The sequence below is a fragment of the Ixodes scapularis genome, unplaced genomic scaffold (assembly GCF_016920785.2).
Source record: "Ixodes scapularis isolate PalLabHiFi unplaced genomic scaffold, ASM1692078v2 PGA_scaffold0__279_contigs__length_252992795, whole genome shotgun sequence".
Lineage (NCBI taxonomy): Eukaryota > Metazoa > Arthropoda > Arachnida > Ixodida > Ixodidae > Ixodes > Ixodes scapularis.
The window spans coordinates 139,346,876-139,365,919 of record NW_024609835.1 but is presented as its reverse complement, the minus strand read 5'-3'; the positions used below and the strand labels follow the sequence as shown (position 1 = coordinate 139,365,919).

At 45.8% G+C, this 19,044-nt stretch overlaps 1 protein-coding gene across 1 annotated transcript in view; it reads right to left on the bottom strand.

Moving 5' to 3' along the window:
- LOC8035702 (protogenin) overlaps nt 1-19,044 on the bottom strand; it is an 88,647-nt gene that overhangs the window by 38,172 nt on the left and 31,431 nt on the right. The window contains exons 9-13 of the mRNA XM_040214974.3: nt 17,919-18,123; nt 14,220-14,357; nt 8,758-8,910; nt 8,036-8,227; nt 5,962-6,087 (exon numbers count right to left, since the gene is read on the bottom strand). Coding sequence (XP_040070908.3) covers nt 5,962-6,087; nt 8,036-8,227; nt 8,758-8,910; nt 14,220-14,357; nt 17,919-18,123 — 814 coding nt within the window. The remainder of the gene's footprint in view (nt 1-5,961; nt 6,088-8,035; nt 8,228-8,757; nt 8,911-14,219; nt 14,358-17,918; nt 18,124-19,044) is intronic.

The window sequence follows — 19,044 nt, the reverse complement described above, 5'->3', positions numbered from 1 at the left end:
AAAATTATTTTGATATCACAATCAAGATGTTTCTTAACTGAAATTTACTGGGGAATCGGGCTATCTACTTTATTTTGTTTTACATTAAAGTCCTCATTAAGAAAAAACTATGTTTTCAAAAATTGACATTGGACAGATATGCATCTCATATTTTGAGGTAATCACTCTTCCTGAATTATTTACATTTAAGTTATAAAAACTAGATAGCCCGAAGTCCCACATCCCCCACTTTATACTCAAGCACTTAAAATTGTGCCTAATAGCTTCCTTTGCATATCCTAGATTTCTTAACAAAGAGTGATGCATCTTCTTATGCAGGTATGTAAAGTTGCCCTAGAGAGCTGAAAGTTTGCACAGTACACCTACATCTGAAGTTAAATCTCCCCTGCTAATTTCATTCTGATCACTTGAGTAGTTCAAAAGTTCAACCTCTAGCCAGTGTCCCTTAAGGGGAGGCACTCCCTTAAAGGGTCTACTTTTTAAGTATTTGCGCCAGGTCAATGAAATTTTGAGACTATATTAAACATAAAAACTCTGAAGTTAAATCTCCCCTGCTAATTTCATTTTGATCACTTAAGTAGTTCAAAAGTTCAACCTCTAGCCAGTGTCCCTTAAGGGGAGGCACTCCCTTAAAGGGTCTACTTTTTAAGTATTTGCGCCAGGTCAATGAAATTTTGAGACTATATTAAACATAAAAACTTAAGAGGCTACACCAACTTCGAACCCAAAAGGTCTATTTTTTGGCAAGTTAAGCCTTATTTGTTGAAAACATTTACATGTAGCAGCTAGTGCCAAAGGAAAAAACTACTGTCTGAAAATATGAATGTAATATGCCACAATTTTTTTGTTTGGATATACCGCTGAATGACAAAACTAATCGGCAGTAGGCTTGAAATAATTTTCAAGGCCATATTTTACGTAAAAGGTGTAGAGCCCATCCACTTCACGTAAAGATAGAGAATAGGGGACCAGCAAAGCTGGCCCTCCACATTCACGTGAACCTTGAGTATGATTCCTAACGGACGACGTCTAGGACGACCTCGAAAACGATGCCTAGAGGACGACGTCTAGGACAACCTCAAAGACGACTTCTATGACGACCTCAAGGTCGTCCTCGAGGTCCTCCTTTGCGACATGGTTGACGCAGTCCTCGTTTTTATTTCCTTGTCGTAGAGCTCAAGACCAGCCTTGGTAAAGGCCTTGCAGCCACCATCACACAGCATAGTGGTGTACTGCATACTGTGTTTTTCGAGTGAACGGCCAAAAATAACAGTGGCTGCCTTCACTTCCATGGCACTGGCAGACCCATTGAAGTTCTTCTGGTAGCTGGGACGGTGGTCTTCCATCCATTCCGTGTACCCCTCTGTGCCTCCCTTTGGCCCCTGGGTGCACATATGGCAGTAGTTGCTGTGGACCCTGAAGTCCAGCACAAGACCACTTTCAAGTTCGATTGTGACACCAACACCGAAGTGGGACGTGTGGCCGTGTTTGTGCCAGGCTCCGTCGTATGCGACGCACACGTCTAGGAGTTTCCCGTCTTTGACTTTCTTCATTTTTCGCACCGACTGCGCAGCGGTCCTCATCACACTGCCGGTGGCTGTTATGGCTGCATCATGTACCTTCGCGGCAACTTTCTGGGACGATACAGATCCGCGGCAGTATATTTATCTTGGTAAAAAGATTTGTGAATTTCGTGAAGCTCACGCCACAGTCGCGTGACGAGAGACCGATGCACATGCCGAGATCTTTCTGTTGCGTGTCGCCAATACTCACCAAGTGTGCAGCTCTCGCGACTTCTCCACAAGTTGGGCACAGGACAACAAACGCAAGGTTGACGCCCTTCCCGGTCTCTCTCCGACAGAGAGAAGATCCCCTGCATTCAGGGCACAGCTAAGCACTCACTAAAGCTTCGATGCAGGACATGCCAAGCAAGTGGTAGCCGTCGAGCTCTTCGTTTTCAGTTAGGCCTAGCTGCTTCTTGGGATCGTTGGGCTCTGAACATTCCGTGGGCGCCTTTCATTGCATCATCACTATCTTCTGTTCGATTGCAGTAAGGTCGTCTTCACTTGAGATTTCGGTCACCGGCAAGGATGATGCAGATGCCGATGGTCCCAGGTGACTGAATTCTTGATGTTCGGCAGGAGGCAGCGAAGCGATGGGCAATTCCAAGGCACTCGGTAACGGAGGAGCGCTTGGAAATGGGGAAGTTGCGCTTCCTGTCGACTTTCTTGGGAAATAGTCCGCTCCTTCTTCGCTTCGAAAACTGAATGCGGCCAACGAACTTGAACTGCAAAGAATTGCTGCGGAAAGTCGCTGGCATCGTAGTTGCCAGCATCGTGGCGATAGAAAGTTGAAGAAGTATTTGCGCGCTATCAGACGATTATGACATCCCATGGCTTGTCCTAGCGAATCGGAGCTTTTGTTTCGCCAGCGTGACCAATAAGAGCATGCACAACTATGTTTTCTACGGGGTTTTATGGACTGTGAGCACGATATCACAAACAATGCTCTGAACAGAACGAAAGAGGGTGAGATGCTCATTCCAATAAAGGGTGGCTGTCCAGGCTAGTCCTCAGAAACGCGGAGAGAGAGCGCTTTGAAAATAACAAATTTGCGTGATCGGCCGCGTCGTCGGAGCACATGCGCGCCAGCCAGCATGTCGAAAATAATTTATTTCGGAGTAAATATCTTACTTACAGGAATAAAACTTTTGGACAGCATTAGTATTTATGAGTTCTAAAAGCCTGCATGGTCAACCTATTTTCCAAAAACTTGACTTTTTTAAAAAAAATCTCGATTCCTAGGTTGTGCCTCCCCTTAATGATTTAAGCATCTCAGGACAAGGTAAGCCACTGTGGTACTAAACACAAATAAAATAAATAATTAAATTATACTGTCTACACAAAGACACCACACTTCATTAGAAAATCTAATTTGTGGGAAGTATTTAATGACTTCTGGGTGCTTCAAAGGGTAGTAGTTTAATCAAAAAGCTTAGGGAAGCCAAATCCTTTAGGAGTATGAAAGTGATTGGAAACTTTTCAAAGAACACATTGAGCAAAGGAGTTAGCCACAGATACAGTAGTAGAACCTTATTGATACATGCTCGGTTCATACCGTAGGTGTTCCTTGATGTTGCATTCACAAGCACCCATCCAATCAAACTCGCATATGAATATCTGTATCAATTCATTGCATCCCAGCTGGGACGACAGCAAGATCCCAGACTTCCAAGCGTTTGTTCTAGCCAAAATGAGAATGAATCTATATTCTCTTCTTTCAACCATTTTACCCTGCTCTCTACAAGGTGCATGCACGGGCGGGGTGCAAGTCACGTCGATATACTGCATGACACTGCTAGACTACTTGTGCATGCCCCATGCTCTCCAGGTACGATTAACACCGCACAGTTTCATTATTTTTGTGTCTGCCGCCCTGTTTCTTATGTCCAAAAACTGCCATTCGAGGCGGCCGAAGTGACACATTTGGCCGGGAGGCTTCGGTCGCCCTCTTCCTTCTGCCTTGCTCCCCCTCCTCTTTACCTCTTTGCCTCTCTGTGCCATGCTTCTTACCAAGGTGGGGAGAACCTTAGTTTTATGGTGTTTGTGGAGAATAACATAGAAGACAAAAACCAGACGGAAAAACCGGACGTGTCGTCCGGTTTTTGTCCTCTATGTTATTCTCCACAAACACCGTAACTTAACCAGCACATTCCATTTCCAAGAGTGCTTAGTTTTATTATTTTATTTTGCTTAGAGTTCAATTTCTGTAATTGGTGCATGGTTCGGGTGCATTAAAGTTATACTGGTTTGCACCGGCAAGCACATAGAGCTTCATTGCACCCAAATTCTACGAGCAGCAGCCGATAGGCTCTGGAAATGTCGCAGGTCGACATTCCTTGGCTATGATTACAGGTCGACTCCTAATTCTAAAAAGCAGTGCTGTAAAAAAAAGAAAAAAAAAAAGTCAACCTCTATTTAAAAAGACACAGTAGTTCCCCAAAGCCGGGAAACTCCGTATGAAACAAACTGCTGCGTGAGGGTTGCTTCTTATCTCATCTATAAGACCCAAAAGTTTTATTGGTTGTTATGTTTTGCTAGATTACAGTCGAGCCCGGTTATATCACACCCAAGTATTTTGAATCATTCCAAACATCGAAACAGTCCAAACATCCCCTTGAAAATCAGATGTAATAATATAGGAGCATTGCATTTTTGTATCCAACTCCCATGGCACTCAATATAAAGAAAAACGAAGCCAGGCCGGGCCGCCCGTTGCTTTTCCCACAATCGGAGTGCACCGGTGGCGAGCAGAGCACATCAGCGCACACTTGGTACGATAGGCAGTGAAAGAGCAGTTGTGAGAAAGGAGACAATGAACCGTAAGAAAAAAGAAAGTGGAGGATAGCAAAAACAAGGGGAAGGGCTCGCGCATGCGTAGAGAGAGCAGGGAGTGCCCCCTGTTGGAACTGTAGCCTTCGCCCTTTCCCCGAACACTGCTAATGCTGTGCGACTCCCTAACCCCCCCAAAAAAAAAAAAAAAAAAAAAAATAAAAATATGAGTATGTCGACAACAACGGTTGTGCAATTGTACGTTGAAGGCCTCATCTTTGTTTACCTTTTTCTTTTAACATCCTTGCTTTGCCAGTCTTTTGCTTTTTTTTTTTCCCCTTTCTTTTTTTGCTGCCTGAATTTCGTGAGCTTTCTTTTTGCTGCTTGCATAACTTTTTTTCTATGGAACGAAAACAATTTTTTTATGTGTTTCGCTTTTTTTTTTGTGTGTCTGGAGGTTTTGGTAAGGCACGCGCGTGTAAACGCGGTGGAGTTTGCAGTCTCCGCCAACTACATTCTCCTGTATTTAGTGGCTCTTGGATGCTTCATTTGGTAAGCTCCCGTTTGTCGCGACCTTCAATATTAGCAGAGACGCCAGGAAATTTCAACTCAAGCTTAATTTAACATATTTTTGTATATCGAATTAGTATTGATATTTCAAACTATTTTACGATCCCAATTGAATGCAATATATCCGGGTTCGACTGTGTAGCGTGCATTCTATGATTCACATGCTGGGACAACCATGCCGGCGCAAGAGCTCGGGCTCGCAGCGCTCGAGCTACGAGGACCGACTGCGAGACTACAAGCGATTCTATAAATGCTTTTCTTATCGTAACAGTCGGTCGGCCAATTCTTGTGTCTCTACAATTGGTGACCCGGACGTGATACGTCGCTATGGCTCTCGAGAACACCGCTACCACAAATGTCGCCGCCGTCACGTTTCGATTTCCGAAATTTTGGCCAGCGGATCCTCTGGTATGGTTTGCGCAAGTGGAATCACAGTTCGTCAACGCTCGGATCACCAGCCAAGCTACGAAATTCCATCACGTCGTAGAGTCTCTTCCTCCCGAAGTGGCCATGGAAATTCCAGATTTAATCCTCTCGCCTCCAGACGATCAGCCTTTTGACAAGCTTCGCTCAGAACTGATCAAACGAACATCCGCATCGGAGCAAAGACGGCTCCAGCAACTAATAACTTCCGAAGAGCTCGGGGACCGAACGCCCTCCCAGCTTCTTCGACGACTGCAGCAGTTGGTGGGTGATAGATTGCCAACGTTTGATACCTCCCTGCTGCGAGAGCTTTGTCTTCAACGGCTACCATCAAACGTACGCATAATACTCGTTTCCACCCCATCCATGAGCCTTGACGATCTGGCTCAGCTGGCCGACAGAATCATAGAATGCACGCTAGAACTGTATATGTTTCCTTATGCAATCAGCCAAAGAACAAGTCATAAGGGTTCTATTGAAATAAGTGATAAAGACACAACTGCAATATATACAGTCAAGCCTCCTAGCAATATAGTACATGACAAAACATTGCATGTGAGGGAAAACACTGTTTGGTCTGGGATATATGAATTAAGCGAAGGCAACACTGCTGAGAGCACCCCGTCAGAAAACCTACCACTCGAAGAGAATCCATCCGGCATGCGGTACGTCACCCAGGGCCACTCTTCGTCCGACAGATGAGGAAAACCCTGGACAGTCCCAGCCATGACACGTACGCTGTACTGCTTTGTAGGCTCCAACCCTGAGACAAGAAGAGACATGCACCAAAGGTCTTCACCCAGTGAACAGACCAAGAGAGAGCCCTTCACAAGTAGCGAATGCAAACAACGCAAGTCAGGGACAAACATAAGAGGTAGGAACATGTAGTGCCTTAATAGTAGCTTTATAACTCACAGTGACAATGATTTGACAATTAAAGGGCAACTCTGCTCGATTTTTGTTAATAGAAAAAAAAAAATGCAGTTCTCTTTTGTGCCATCTAGCAAGATTGCAAGTGAAATATGAAAATGTAACTTCATATAAATGTCTAATAAGATGGTCAACAAAGTTTGAGACATAACAAGTCATTGACATCTGATAGATTTGGTGGGCGACGTGAGTCGCAGACAAGCATATCGTCAGCAAGACATTTCTAAAACTTTGTTTCCTGTGTGATAAAAATTTACCAATGACAGAGATGCCTGTTCTCAACCATTTTCATGTCTACTGTCACTTGAAATGGAAGATACATGAAGAAAACAATGTTTAATGAGCACAGATATAGAAAAGAACACAAACAAGGCACAAAAGAAGCAAAACCTGGTAGGAAAAAGTCACAAATCTTCTGAGGAACACTTCCGATTATTTCTTAAAACATTTACCTAGAAGTTTTGTGCTAGCTACCATACTGAAGCTTTTTAGGAAATTCCTTTTCGAGCAAAAATTACATAGTAAACATTGTTGAATGAGCATACTTCGAGAGCCAATTTTGAAACAAAACATAAAACGCATTATATCAAATCATTAACGGCATTAACGACCACATTCTTGACTTGATACTATGCTCAGACCCCACTACACTAAATTCGATCTCCTACAAGAATGGCCTCAGTGATCACAGGCTTGTTCAAACGGAAATCAATTTGCCTGTATCGACTAAAAAAATTTCTTTCAAAACCACCCGTGACTATAATAGAGCAAATTATTCTGCCATAACCAAAGGTCTTGAAGATTTTCTTCCCTTCTTCAAGAGAGACTTCCCCAGCAACTCGACTGAGCTTAAACTGGAACCTATTCAAAAATAAGCTAAAAGACTTCACAAACAGGTTTGTGCCAATTGTGCGAATTTGGACCGAGAGTGACCGAACGTGGTTCGAAAAAGCCCTAAAGCGTCTAAAAAACAAAAAGAAACGATTGTATGCAAGCACCAAGCGATCAGGTAGTGCTTCTGCTCAGGAGAAGTGGCCTGTGCCACTCTATACGCCAACAACGTAAAACAAGCTAAAACCAAATTTTTTACGCACGACTTACTGTCTATGCTATGCAATAACCCCAAGAAATTTTGGCGATTAATTCCCCCAAACGAGTCCTCAAGCAGCGTCATTCTTTTGGATGAAAATGGCGATGCAGTGCCTGACGAACTCACTGCTACTTATCTTGACGACTATTTTGCATCTGTCTTTTTGAGTGAGGTCTTGTCAGACGTCCCGGTGGTCGGTGAGGCCGGCTACTTCCCTATGGATCCAATCGAAATCTCGCCAAATGGATTTCAAATCTGATCGAAACCGCTAAGGTGTCAATGTCAGCCGGTCATGACGGTATTAACATGAAGATTCTAACAAACACTAAGTCGACTTGCAGCCAGATACTGATATTTCACCAATCATTATCCACAGGTCAAATACCGGATGACTGGAGGATTTGGAAGTGCACAAAGATGGTGATCATAAATCTGTCTCTAACTACAGGCCCATTTCTCTTACCAGTGTCGTATGTAGGCTTCTGGAACATGTAATATATTCTCACGTCATGTTACATTTGTCGGTCAACAACTTCTTTAAGCATTAACACGGTTTCCATAAAAGACACTCCTGTGATTTTTTCGGCAACCACCAGTCGCCTACAGGGCACAAGCTGCACTCCATTGCAGGTGGAAGCCAATTTATTCGTACATAAGAGACATAGTAACAGCTTGTGAAAATGAGGCCTACCTGTGATGGTGTACTCCTGCACGTTGCCCTTTACTTCCATCACATGGTTGTAGTTCTGGTCGTGCAGCCTGTAGTGGATGCGGTAGAGTGCAATGAAGCCCCTCGCCACAGAAGGCGAGAGCTCGCTCCATGAGATGTGCATCGTCGTTGGCGTCAAGCTGGTCACTGACACCGACGGCGCCGCCAGAGGCACTGCGTCAGCCGCACGAGTGAAGGAACAAATTCTAGAAAACCAATTACTCTGGCAACAGAGCAAGATAAATTCTCAGGAAATGAGTATATCTAAAATTGCCGCTATACCCACCCAAAAATAAAAAAAAATAATAAAAGATTGGGATGGGCATTTGTTACATTTGAAAGCAGAAAAGCAGGAGGGGCACATGGTAGAGTAGGCACTTGTTCGATCCAATTGGACGCTATGGGAGCAGTATAAGGGTCGCTAAAGCAACAGCACAAATCTCATCAAGCCTGCTTCACACATGACCCTATCATGTAAAGCTTCACTGCCTTGCACAAGCTTTTTAGAGAAGCGGCAAATGCAAAGGAACACCTGAGTTAGCTTGGTGGGATCAGAAGTTTGCCGAGGTAGGTGCCTGATATGCCTTTTGCTTATATTTCAAATTACTCAAAAGTATAGGTGGCTACTCATTGCGATATGGGTGCACACTGGGCATATTACGGTTGTGCCAAAATTAAAGAAATAACATATGGTTAATGCTCACCGTCTTCCCCAGTTATCTGGGTGATTTCTTCGGACTGTTCACTGGCGCTCTTGCCGCTATACGCACGCACATAGAAGGTGTAATTGGTGAATGCCGTCAGCTTGTCAACAATGCAAGATGTGTTGACTGACACCTTCTGCAGTTCAATGCCACCTGCAAGAAAGAACCACTCATATTAATAGGATGAAATCATGCAAGCTTGAAACTAAGCACCTCCACAAATGCTACACAGGGATTCCTCGAACATACAGTGAACCCTCAATATAATGAAATCACTTTTATTGAAGTTCAACGTGGTCCCGACCAAAATGCATGCATTTTACAACGAAGCTGTATACCTCTACCCCGCCATGGTTTCTTCTGTGTCGTTGTCAACAAAAAAAACTACAAGGCCATACAGCATAGAGTGCAGTATTCGTTTCAATAAAAAAAACAAAAAAACACCAAACAAGCATCAAAACTGCATGATGGATGATAAGGCACCTGTGGACAATGCGAAGCATGAGCGTGCGTTTCCCGGTATAAATTACGGTTGCAGCTGCTCTGGAAAGGGGCTGATGTCGTTCGAAGCCCTTGTGTAACTCGTTATGCCAAGTGACTGGATACACGGAATAGTGTGTGCGAAGCAAGACGACAACCGTGCGGCAGGCGTTGCAATCTACGCAAGGTATGAAGCTTGAGTTCAGCCGTATGAACTCCAATATGACCAAGTCGACTGTGGCGATGCGTGTTCCGTGAACATTAGCGATGGACTCATAGTTTTTACGGTCAACGTCTCACTGAATACACCCAAATCTGACATCGAGTGCTTCAAGTGAACGCACTTCTCCTTACTGTCAATAGATCAAGCCACACCAATAATCATTGTCGGAGACTTTAATGTGGACATTTCGAAACCGCAAAAAAAAAGTCGTTCATCCAATTTATCGTGGAAGCGTTTGCACTCGTGTGCTTTACCAATGTAACTCGACCAACTACCATTCATGAATCATGCATTGATCTAAATTTTACCAAGAATCTCTCTACAGTCAGAACAGAAAATCTTAGCGTGTATCACTCTGATCATAAACCAGTTGTGAATGTCATTACAAAGTGAGTGTGTGCCACGTCGCATTGGGTAAATTGTTGCAGGTGTTGTTACAGCTTCTCTGGCCAACCACCTTCGCAGAGTGGAATGGCTCGACAATTTTTACAGCGGAGCTGTTCAAGGGTAACTGCAAAGAAAAAAAGATTTCTTTTTTTAAACAGCCTAATTTGGACAAGCACGTCAAAAAACAATTTTTCCACGAGAAAAAAAACATTTACAGCGATATTTATTGCGTGAGACTGATTTTAGTTTGCGGCTATTTCGTTCGTTTTAAATCGCGCGCCACAAAGTTGCTGTTCCGAGACGTTTAAAACCGATTGGCTGCTAAAGTTCTCATTGGCTAAGAGATTGATTGACAGCTTAGATCTTGGTTGTTAAACCTTTGTTATATGTCGTAATTTCCTTTTTGGGCGGCATATTGTTACGTTTAAAGAATAACCCATGTGATGAGGGTTATTATGCTTTACAAAAGGTTTACAAGACAGGCACTTTCGTTTGGAGTCCTACAAAAACAAACAAAAGCTTCGCCGTTCTTTCATGGCCGCCTAAGTCTCTGCTCCCGCCTGTGTCGCCTACCTCGACTAGTCGGTTCGCCGAAGTGATTAGTGTTTCGTGCTGACCCAGGTGCTTGAGTGAGACATCTTGAAGTGAAGTAGCGTGTGTTTAGAAGCTGTCGCAGGTGTTAGTGATAGGAAGCGACGCGGGGTTTTGGCTTTCATAGCGCGGTTCTTTCGTTTTCCTCTTTGCTTGCCTAGCGTGTGTTTTTTTGTTTGTTTTTCTCCTGCTGCTTTTGCGTGCAAATGCCGACTTTTTGGAGATGTCAGATCAGTGATCCCGACAGCGAGCCTTCCAGCAGCCATGTCATCCCGAAAGGAATGATATTTGGCTGGAGGCAATCGGGCGTTCGCGTATACGACAAACGTGTCCAGTTATGTTCTCGTCATATCGCTTCGGAGGCTGTCGAGATTCACACCTGGTGCATCGAACGTCCGCGACTAGACACAGCCGTTACGTAAAAAACCTGGCACAGCCAGGTTATTACATAATAGCTGTCCGCAGAAGCCTTCGGACATCTAAATTCTGCACTAGCCGACAGATTTTTTTTTTCGGCTTCCGAACCATTTTACGTAAAGTTGTGTGAATGAATGTGTACTGTTATCGTAAATCTTGGCTTGTGATTGCAGCTTTGTAGATCATCTTATTCGTTTTGCTGGAGAGACGCGAACGACGGGCATAACAAAATCAGTTGCATATTCCACGTGCCTTGTAAAAGCACTTCCCCAGTCACCTTGCGAAAAGCGCAAAACACGGGGTCCAAACTGTCCTGACTTCCTCGTCTTTTACCTGCTTTAGAGCAGTTTGTACCTGCTGGCTGCTAGTAGCTATGTCTACTGAAACTGCAACTTGAAACAAGGGGCAGTGCCAGAGAGCAAAGAGACAAAGTTTGGAAAGCCTGCTCGCCCTCTCCAATTTTTGAACTTTCAAGTGATTGTACCGCAATAAATGCCACAATGCCTCTTCCCAGAATAAAAAAAGCACTATGATCACTACGTAAAAAATGGTCTCAGTTCATGCATCTGTGGGCAAGTAGGAAATCTTGCCCAAATTTATTCACACCGGACGATGAGCGCAACATGTCACTGTGCAAATGCAGTCCAACACGAAGCATAAAAACTGCACATTTAGGACAACAATTCGGAGTCCATTGTTCAAGAAAAATGACGTAATTTTGTTGAAAACGCCCACAGCTTTTTACTTACGGTATGCGTCGGAAATCTTCCACATTTTGAAACGGAACGAAGGAAGATATATATACTTTTAAAAACGCTCGCTGCGTCCTCCCAGACCAGTTTAATTTGATCAGCTTTCGACGACGGGACTGAACCCGTTGAACCTCAACCCCACAACCGCCGATTTGCGCTCCGTGTTAGTGTGGATGTCTACTTCCAAGCACCGCACCACACACACCACGAGCGTTTCAGTTCTTCGTCACATTGCCGTGTTGCACCAAACAGAACGAGATCGCCGAAGTCAATGCAGTGCTGTCGTGAGCGTTGGCTTGTGGCTGCGCACTCGTGGACCCTGTGACCCCCTCGCTTTCAAAGCACACACGACGATTACAAATGACACTTTCTGTTTTCTGGAAACATCACAGGGGCACTTCTCCGGTCACGTCTTCGCTATGTGCTCGCAAACCGTGCAACTTCTTGTGTCCCGTCAAACCAAAACAATACCGGCGCCATGTTTACCGTGCGTTGTTGCCAGATCTTGCCGAAAGCCGAGACGCTGAGTCGTTCAACTCTGCAGCCAAGTCAACCCAAGAGCAAATCCAAGAGTGTGGGGCGGGGCGTACTTCTCCCCCGCGGTGGTCGAAAGAGCAGGAGTTTCAAATGTGGAGAGGTTCTGACTCCGACTAAATTATGTCCTGTGGCGTAAATATTGCTAAAAAAAATTATTTATTTCGTGGAACATTTTTTTTGTGACATGCTTGTCCCAATTAGGCTGTTTAAAAAAACTTTTTTTTCTTTGCAGTTACCGTTTAATAAGGGCTAGGTTCCTAAGGAACGTATCTGGTACCAAAGAAATGTCGACACAAACCTACACGAACCTCTGGACAGCTACCGCCATCAATAAGCGACGGCGGCAACCAGGCAACCAGTCTGGCTGCCACCGTCGCTCATAGATGGCGGCAAACTTTTCAGCTATCATAGAAGAATGGATAGTTGGGCGAGTTTGTGTGAATTTATCGTAGGAAACGGGGCGAAAAACAGACGAGGACGAAGAAACACACGTGATGAGCGCAGCACACGTCATGTGTGTTCTTTTTCGTCCTCGTCTGTTTTGCGCACTGTTTCCTATGCTCTTATCAGTTTCGGTTTGGACTCGGGATGGGTCGGCCGCGTGCCCTTTCTTTGGGGAAAGAAAACCGGGTGCGGAAGGAGCGACGACGTACGCAGCAGCGCGAATGGGTCCGCAACCGCCGCGTGCGTTAAGCGCTTCAGATTCTTTGCGAAAGAAAGAACGCCACCACCGAGAACAGAAGCTACAGCTCCACTGCTCTTCCTTCTTCACCAGAGTGAAAAGGCTGTTTAACCAGCTTATTCTAAGAGTATCGGCGGCCGACCACGCTTATTACAAAGCCCATGCTGCCGAAAGCAAGCAAGCCTACACACGGAGGCGCACGGAAACCCTTCCGTTTCCTCCCCCTTTTCCACCGAGACAAATGGCAACCTGGGGAAACGGCAAACAAGAAAACGGAGTGAACGGGTGACAGAGGGCAGAGCGCGCAGAACGTCGCTTTCGATGCTGATGAGCCGAGCGGGGACGCAGGCAGGCAGCAGCGGGAGCAGCGTCCACGTCCCGACGCTGCTCACGACGTCTGCTTTTGCTGACACCGCCAGACTTTTGTCAGAATAGGCTCAAGGGAGTGATGTGTGTGCGCACTTGGGCCGTACAAGCACATGTGCGTCGTACGGGGGGTGAGAATGTTGACCAAAAGTCAAGTGGCCGGTTCAAGTTCGAAATCGCCAAAAAATTCAACATTCCGGCATCGGCTGTTTGACACTGTCCACCATTTTGCAAAACAAGCAAGGCATACTGGACGGGTTTCAGTAGTTTCTCATGCAAGAGAAAGCACACCCGCGATCCGAAGATGAAAGATCGCCAACTGCTTTGCGCACACCGGATTTTCTCTTGCGAGCATGCTTGCCGAGCTGGAGCACGATTCCCAGAGCTGCAACGATCTCTATAGGAGTATGTGAAAACATGTTGGCAAGGCTACTGAGAGTAAATTTGATTCTTCGCACCTGTTGATGCAGACATTTCCTTTGTTTCTCCAGCCACGGATGCTGTGATTGTAGACCTTGCATGCGGCCAGGGTAAACACGAAGCGACGTCGGAGAGGCATCTCAGGAAACGCCGACAACTGTGGAGACGCGGGACATTCTACGGCTGCTTCAAAACAAATTGGAGTGCAGCGGTGGTGGCAGTGTTCTTGTAATGCCTGGAGCAGTTCAAGGAGAACTGATGTCCGGACAAAATTATCGGCAAATTCCACTTCATTACTTTTTTACTTGGTAAAGCTTCCGCATGTTGTTTATAACCAAGGTTTGTTTGATTATATTGTATAGGGGAAGAGCACAGATGATGCATGCTTGTAACGTGGGCCGCACTCATTAGATTGCATGGGCGACCGCTGTAGCCGTTTCGTGCTGAGCCCGAGCACAGCACACTATGCTACGATTAACCTGTGGCAAAACATCAAGCTGTGAGGTCCTGAGGCCAAGGCCACGCAAGGAGAAACCCACACCTTACAAGCAAGACGGGGAGCGAGGGAAGTGAGAAAGCACGGAAGAGGGCAGAGAATGTAACGCACCTGAGGTAGGGAGGTAGTGCACAGAGTAGGCCTGTACCACCCTGTTTCCTGGACTGAGTGGGGGGCTCCAAGAGAGCAGGATGGAGGTGCTGGACAGGGTGCGGGCCGTCAGGTCACTCGGGGGACTGGGTGCGTCACCTGCACGCAACAGTTTTCACTCCATGAAACAAGCAGCCACGAAAGAGAAGACTGCTAGCAAGAGGAATGTACCCTTATTAAAAATTGTCACCAGCACGGTTAACTTCTTGGGAAAAAAAAAGAGAGCTGTTCTTGTTTTAAGTTCCGTACAAACAGTCGAGAATGCTGCAGGACTCCAAGAGCTTTCCTTAGCAGGTCTGCCAAGGCATGGGATAGACTTTTCCAGCAGTTCCTCCCGTGCCATAGCCGAGAGAAAAAAAGCTTGTCTTTGTCATCTAGCTGCAGATAAACCCGGGGAACACAGAATGTGTTGTGCATTCTGTGCATTATGCATGCGTTACGATTTGTTATGCTTGATTACGGGGACTGTAGGGTGGTTTTGAATGCACTGCACACATGACACACTCATGCGCTCACCAGGTTTACGAGAATGGTCGAGACAAGTTCAAATTTATTCAGGAGGCAAGTCTCTGAGGAGTATGCTTTAATGATAAGTTTCCACGAGTTCCGTTTCTTCTGAGAGTGCATGCAGCGCCTCAAGTTCCTAGTGCTCCTGGCTTGCAAGGAGTTCCTTGAGGTAACTGAAATAACTGCGAGTGGAGGAAGTTTACACAGGCCGATAATCTATCTTGGCTGCTGTGCTGAGTCGTGACGTCATACGCCGGGTGTGCTAACTGTTTGTGAGGAGTTACGCTTCATCATTCGGGAGCCAGCTGCACACTCCTGCTCCTTGCGCTCTTTCACCTCCTTCTCGTGGCACCGGGCAAAGGGTTTAAGATGCGGATCGCATGGTTTGGGGTATGAATCCCACTCAGCTGATTGTTAAATCTAGCTTGTTACAATTACTATTTATGCCAATTATGAGTATCTATGATTGTTTATGACTAAGAATGCCATATCTTTGGATGCCTATGCATCGCCTGCCAAGGGTTGTGCATGCTGCATGTTGCCTTGGCCTGTGTGTAATGCTTTTTCGTCACACTTGAGCATAAAGCTTTGTGCATGAAATCTAGTCCATAAACAGATTCTGTGTTAAAAAGGCAACAAGAGGAGCCTGTGATGGTAACAGGACATCTGTACCTATTTGAAAAAGAACATTCTTTAACCATTTAACCAGTTAGCGCTCAACGGCCCTTGGCAAAATCCTCGTCTATCAAAATGGAGATGTTGGCTTTCCTCCGCACTTTAATAAGACAGATCCACCATTTTGAGCAATGGCCCAAAAGTAGATTGTCCTGTGAGTTATTTTGCCTCTCTCTCTCTCTGTCTGTCTGTGTCTGTGTGTGTGTGCATGTGTGTGAGTGAGTGCATGTGTGTGTGTGCATGCATGCACGCATGTGCATGTGTGTGTGTGGACAGTAATATCTACCAAATTTGGTCCTAGAGGCAAAATTAAAAGTTAAAAAAAAAAGAGGAGGCCAGTAAGAGCTTCCATAGGCATGGGAATGTGCAGCAGAATCCTTTTTAGAGCGCAGCTCTTAGGGGCTTGTTCCCGGCTTGAGCGGCGTCGGCGTAACCAAGGTCACCCCAAGGTCATGCGGCCCCCAAGGTCACGTGACACCCAAAGTCACATGACCCCCCCCCCCCCCCCCGAGGTCACGTGACACCCCCAGGGTCACGTGACCCCCCGCCGAGGTCACGTGACCTCCCCAATGACGTCATCGTCACTGATAACGTCACCGGCATCTGCATCGTCATCGTCATCACCACTGATGACGTCATCAGTGATTTCACTGATGACCTCACCGGCATCCGCATCGTCATCATCACTGATGATGTCATCAGTGACGTCACTGATGACGTCACCGGCATCCGCATCGTCATCATCACGGATGACGTCATCAGTGACGTCACTGATGACGTCACCGACGTCCGCATCGTCATCGTTGCTGATGACGCCATCGGAGTCCACATCGTCATCGTCACTGATGACATCATCGGCATCGTCACGTGACCCCCGAAGGTCATGTGACCCCCCCCCCCCCCCCCCCCCCGTACCCTTCCCTCCTCCTCCTCAAGAGCTGCGCTCTAATTCGGTGTTACAGGGAGTTGTAAACGGCTTCCACTTTTTTGTCCTAATTACAGCACAAAATAGTAGCACCCACAAACACCTGAGGAAGCTGGGTATACCCTTAACCCAATGTTGTGGGACAGAAGGCTATAGGGTGCAAAAATTAATTCAAAGAATGAGAATAATACGTCCTCCAAAATAAAAAAAAATTACACCCTGCAAATTCTTTCCCAAAAACAATATCGGATTTAGCTTGAAGTGTAAAACAATATCATCAAACTCATGTCTGTACTTAGTAAGTATTTCAAGTTGATCATAGACTACCTAAATGTCTTAAAAAATTTTAGAGCCCTTCCACTTCACATGAAGATGGTGCACCAGCGAAGCTGTCATTGTTACGATATCTACGACGATGTCTAGGACGACCTCAAGGGCGACTTCTAGGATGACCTCAAGGACGATGCCTAGAGGACAACATCTAAAAGGACCTCAAACCGACTTTTAGGACGACCTCAGAACGATGCCTAGAGAACCACGTCTAGGACGACCCCAAGGACGACTTCTAGGACTGTCGATGCCAAGAGCTCGTGTCAGGAGATGCACTTCCACACGCTCCGGAACAAAAAAGAAACAAAAGTGTTTGCAACCAAATGGTGAGATGTCTATTTTGTTCCAAACGCTTTTGTTCACGCATCCCACGGAGAAGGAATGCAATGCCGATGCTCAACAACTTCACCATGATTTGTAGCAGCTATCACTGTCATTGTACTGTAGAGGACTGCTCAATTTTATTTTGTTTGAAAAGATACTAAAACCTGATTTAAAAATGAATAAACCAATTACCAAAGTGCACCTGGTAGACGTTCCCAAAACTACCTTGACTGTCTTTCCATTCCCTTTTCCATAAAAACAGCGCCGCTATGCGGAAGTATGGCGGCAAGCTGCATGCGCGCCCTCCCTGTCGATCTTGGCCAAACTGGATTTCCCTTCTGTCCCATGCCTATTCAACTCAGTCACTTCCGTGGCACTGAAGGTTTGTTTCAGATTCCAGAGTGCAAAGTCGAGGGTTCGATCCCTGGGCGGTCCCATCCCCAAGGAATACTTGTGGTGTCGCTCATAGACATAGTTGCTTTGCAACGTAAAACCCCAATATTTCCTTTTTCTTTTCTATCCAACTCCTGCTGGGAGAGGGAAGTCTGAAGGAGGAGGCGAGGCACTCGAACGACCCAGTTGTAACGTGTTGATGCCATCAAGTGGCGAAGCTCACAACCACGCCAGACTCCTTGTAGCCTCGCCCGCGTAGGGAAACATGACATCACAAATGCGCTGCAGGCACCGAACCTTCTGAGAAGCATCGCACTCTCCGATGGCTGCTCTGCGACCGCTTGCTAGAATCGGCCGTTTGGAACGAAAAATATAGCCATCCGTTCAAAATACGAACATGCCATTGTCATTAGCAGATTTTGTTGACCATTTTAAATTAGTTCTGAACGTGAAAGGTATATTTCAATTTTCACTGGAGTATCCCTTTAAGCTAAAGGACTGCACACCTGAGGCATTGACTTGAAGCCTGGCGGCCAGGGTGCTTGTTCCGGCCGGGTTGGAGGCGACGCATTGGTAGAATCCGGCGTCCCTCCTCACCAAGTGCGAGATCACCAGCATGTGATTTGGAGGTTTCCGCCGATGGTGGTCAGCCTCCTCCGTCACATGGCGCCGATCTTCAGGCAGGTACTTGTTGTCTTCTGAATGTAAAACCTGCGCACCAAACAGAGGTGGATATTAAAAAAAAAAAAAAAAAGATTCACCCGAGGTATTTTAACCTCAATGTCCAAATTTACCAAATTGATCTCCAGCCTCACTAGGAAAGTAATGCAAGTACCTATACTTCGTCTCACCCTACGATGGACTAGGGCTTGAAGGCTGGCGGGCGGAGCACCACCTCAGAAAAGCTTGCATCCGCATTGCAAATGAGTGCGCTAAAGAAATTCAGATATGCAGAGCACGAAGGGCACCAATCTTACGTTTATGATGCTCTGTTGTGATAACACACTATTTTATATCGGTGAAGTAAATGTACATGAAATTTAGTTTTATAAATATTCCTGCCAAATCACAAACATGTAACTGTTTTGAGAAGTTGGGGGGCATGCAGGCCACACTGACATAAAGTTGTTTCGCCTTAGCCATAACAATATCCAATCCAATCTTTGTGTATGTACTGTACATACGCTCCCGTGTCGAACACTCAACACTCAACTCATCTTCATTTTCTAATGGCCACTGGTTCTGACCCCGGGTTCTCTTCGCCTTGTTGCATCCGGACAGTGTTTAAGAAAGCCCCCTCCAGTAGTCTGGCACGGCAGATCGTACTTAACCCCTTAACTGGGGAGCACGTCAATTTTGACCGCAGGTTGGGGGCGCGTCTAGAGACGCGCTGCACTTTCTTTGCTGTAGGGAAGCGCGTTTTTAAACGCTTGCTCAATTTAGCGTGTGAGTAGGATGCGCCATCTATCCTTGCGTATTGGAAACATTTTTAGTTTTAAAAACGATGCATACATGGCAGCACAAAAAAAGGTTGAAGACTTTTGTATGACACCTTTGACTGTTTCTTTGGAAAATGGCATCCAGCAAACGCCAGCGTGACCCTTGACCGACAAAGAAATCGCTGAACTGCTG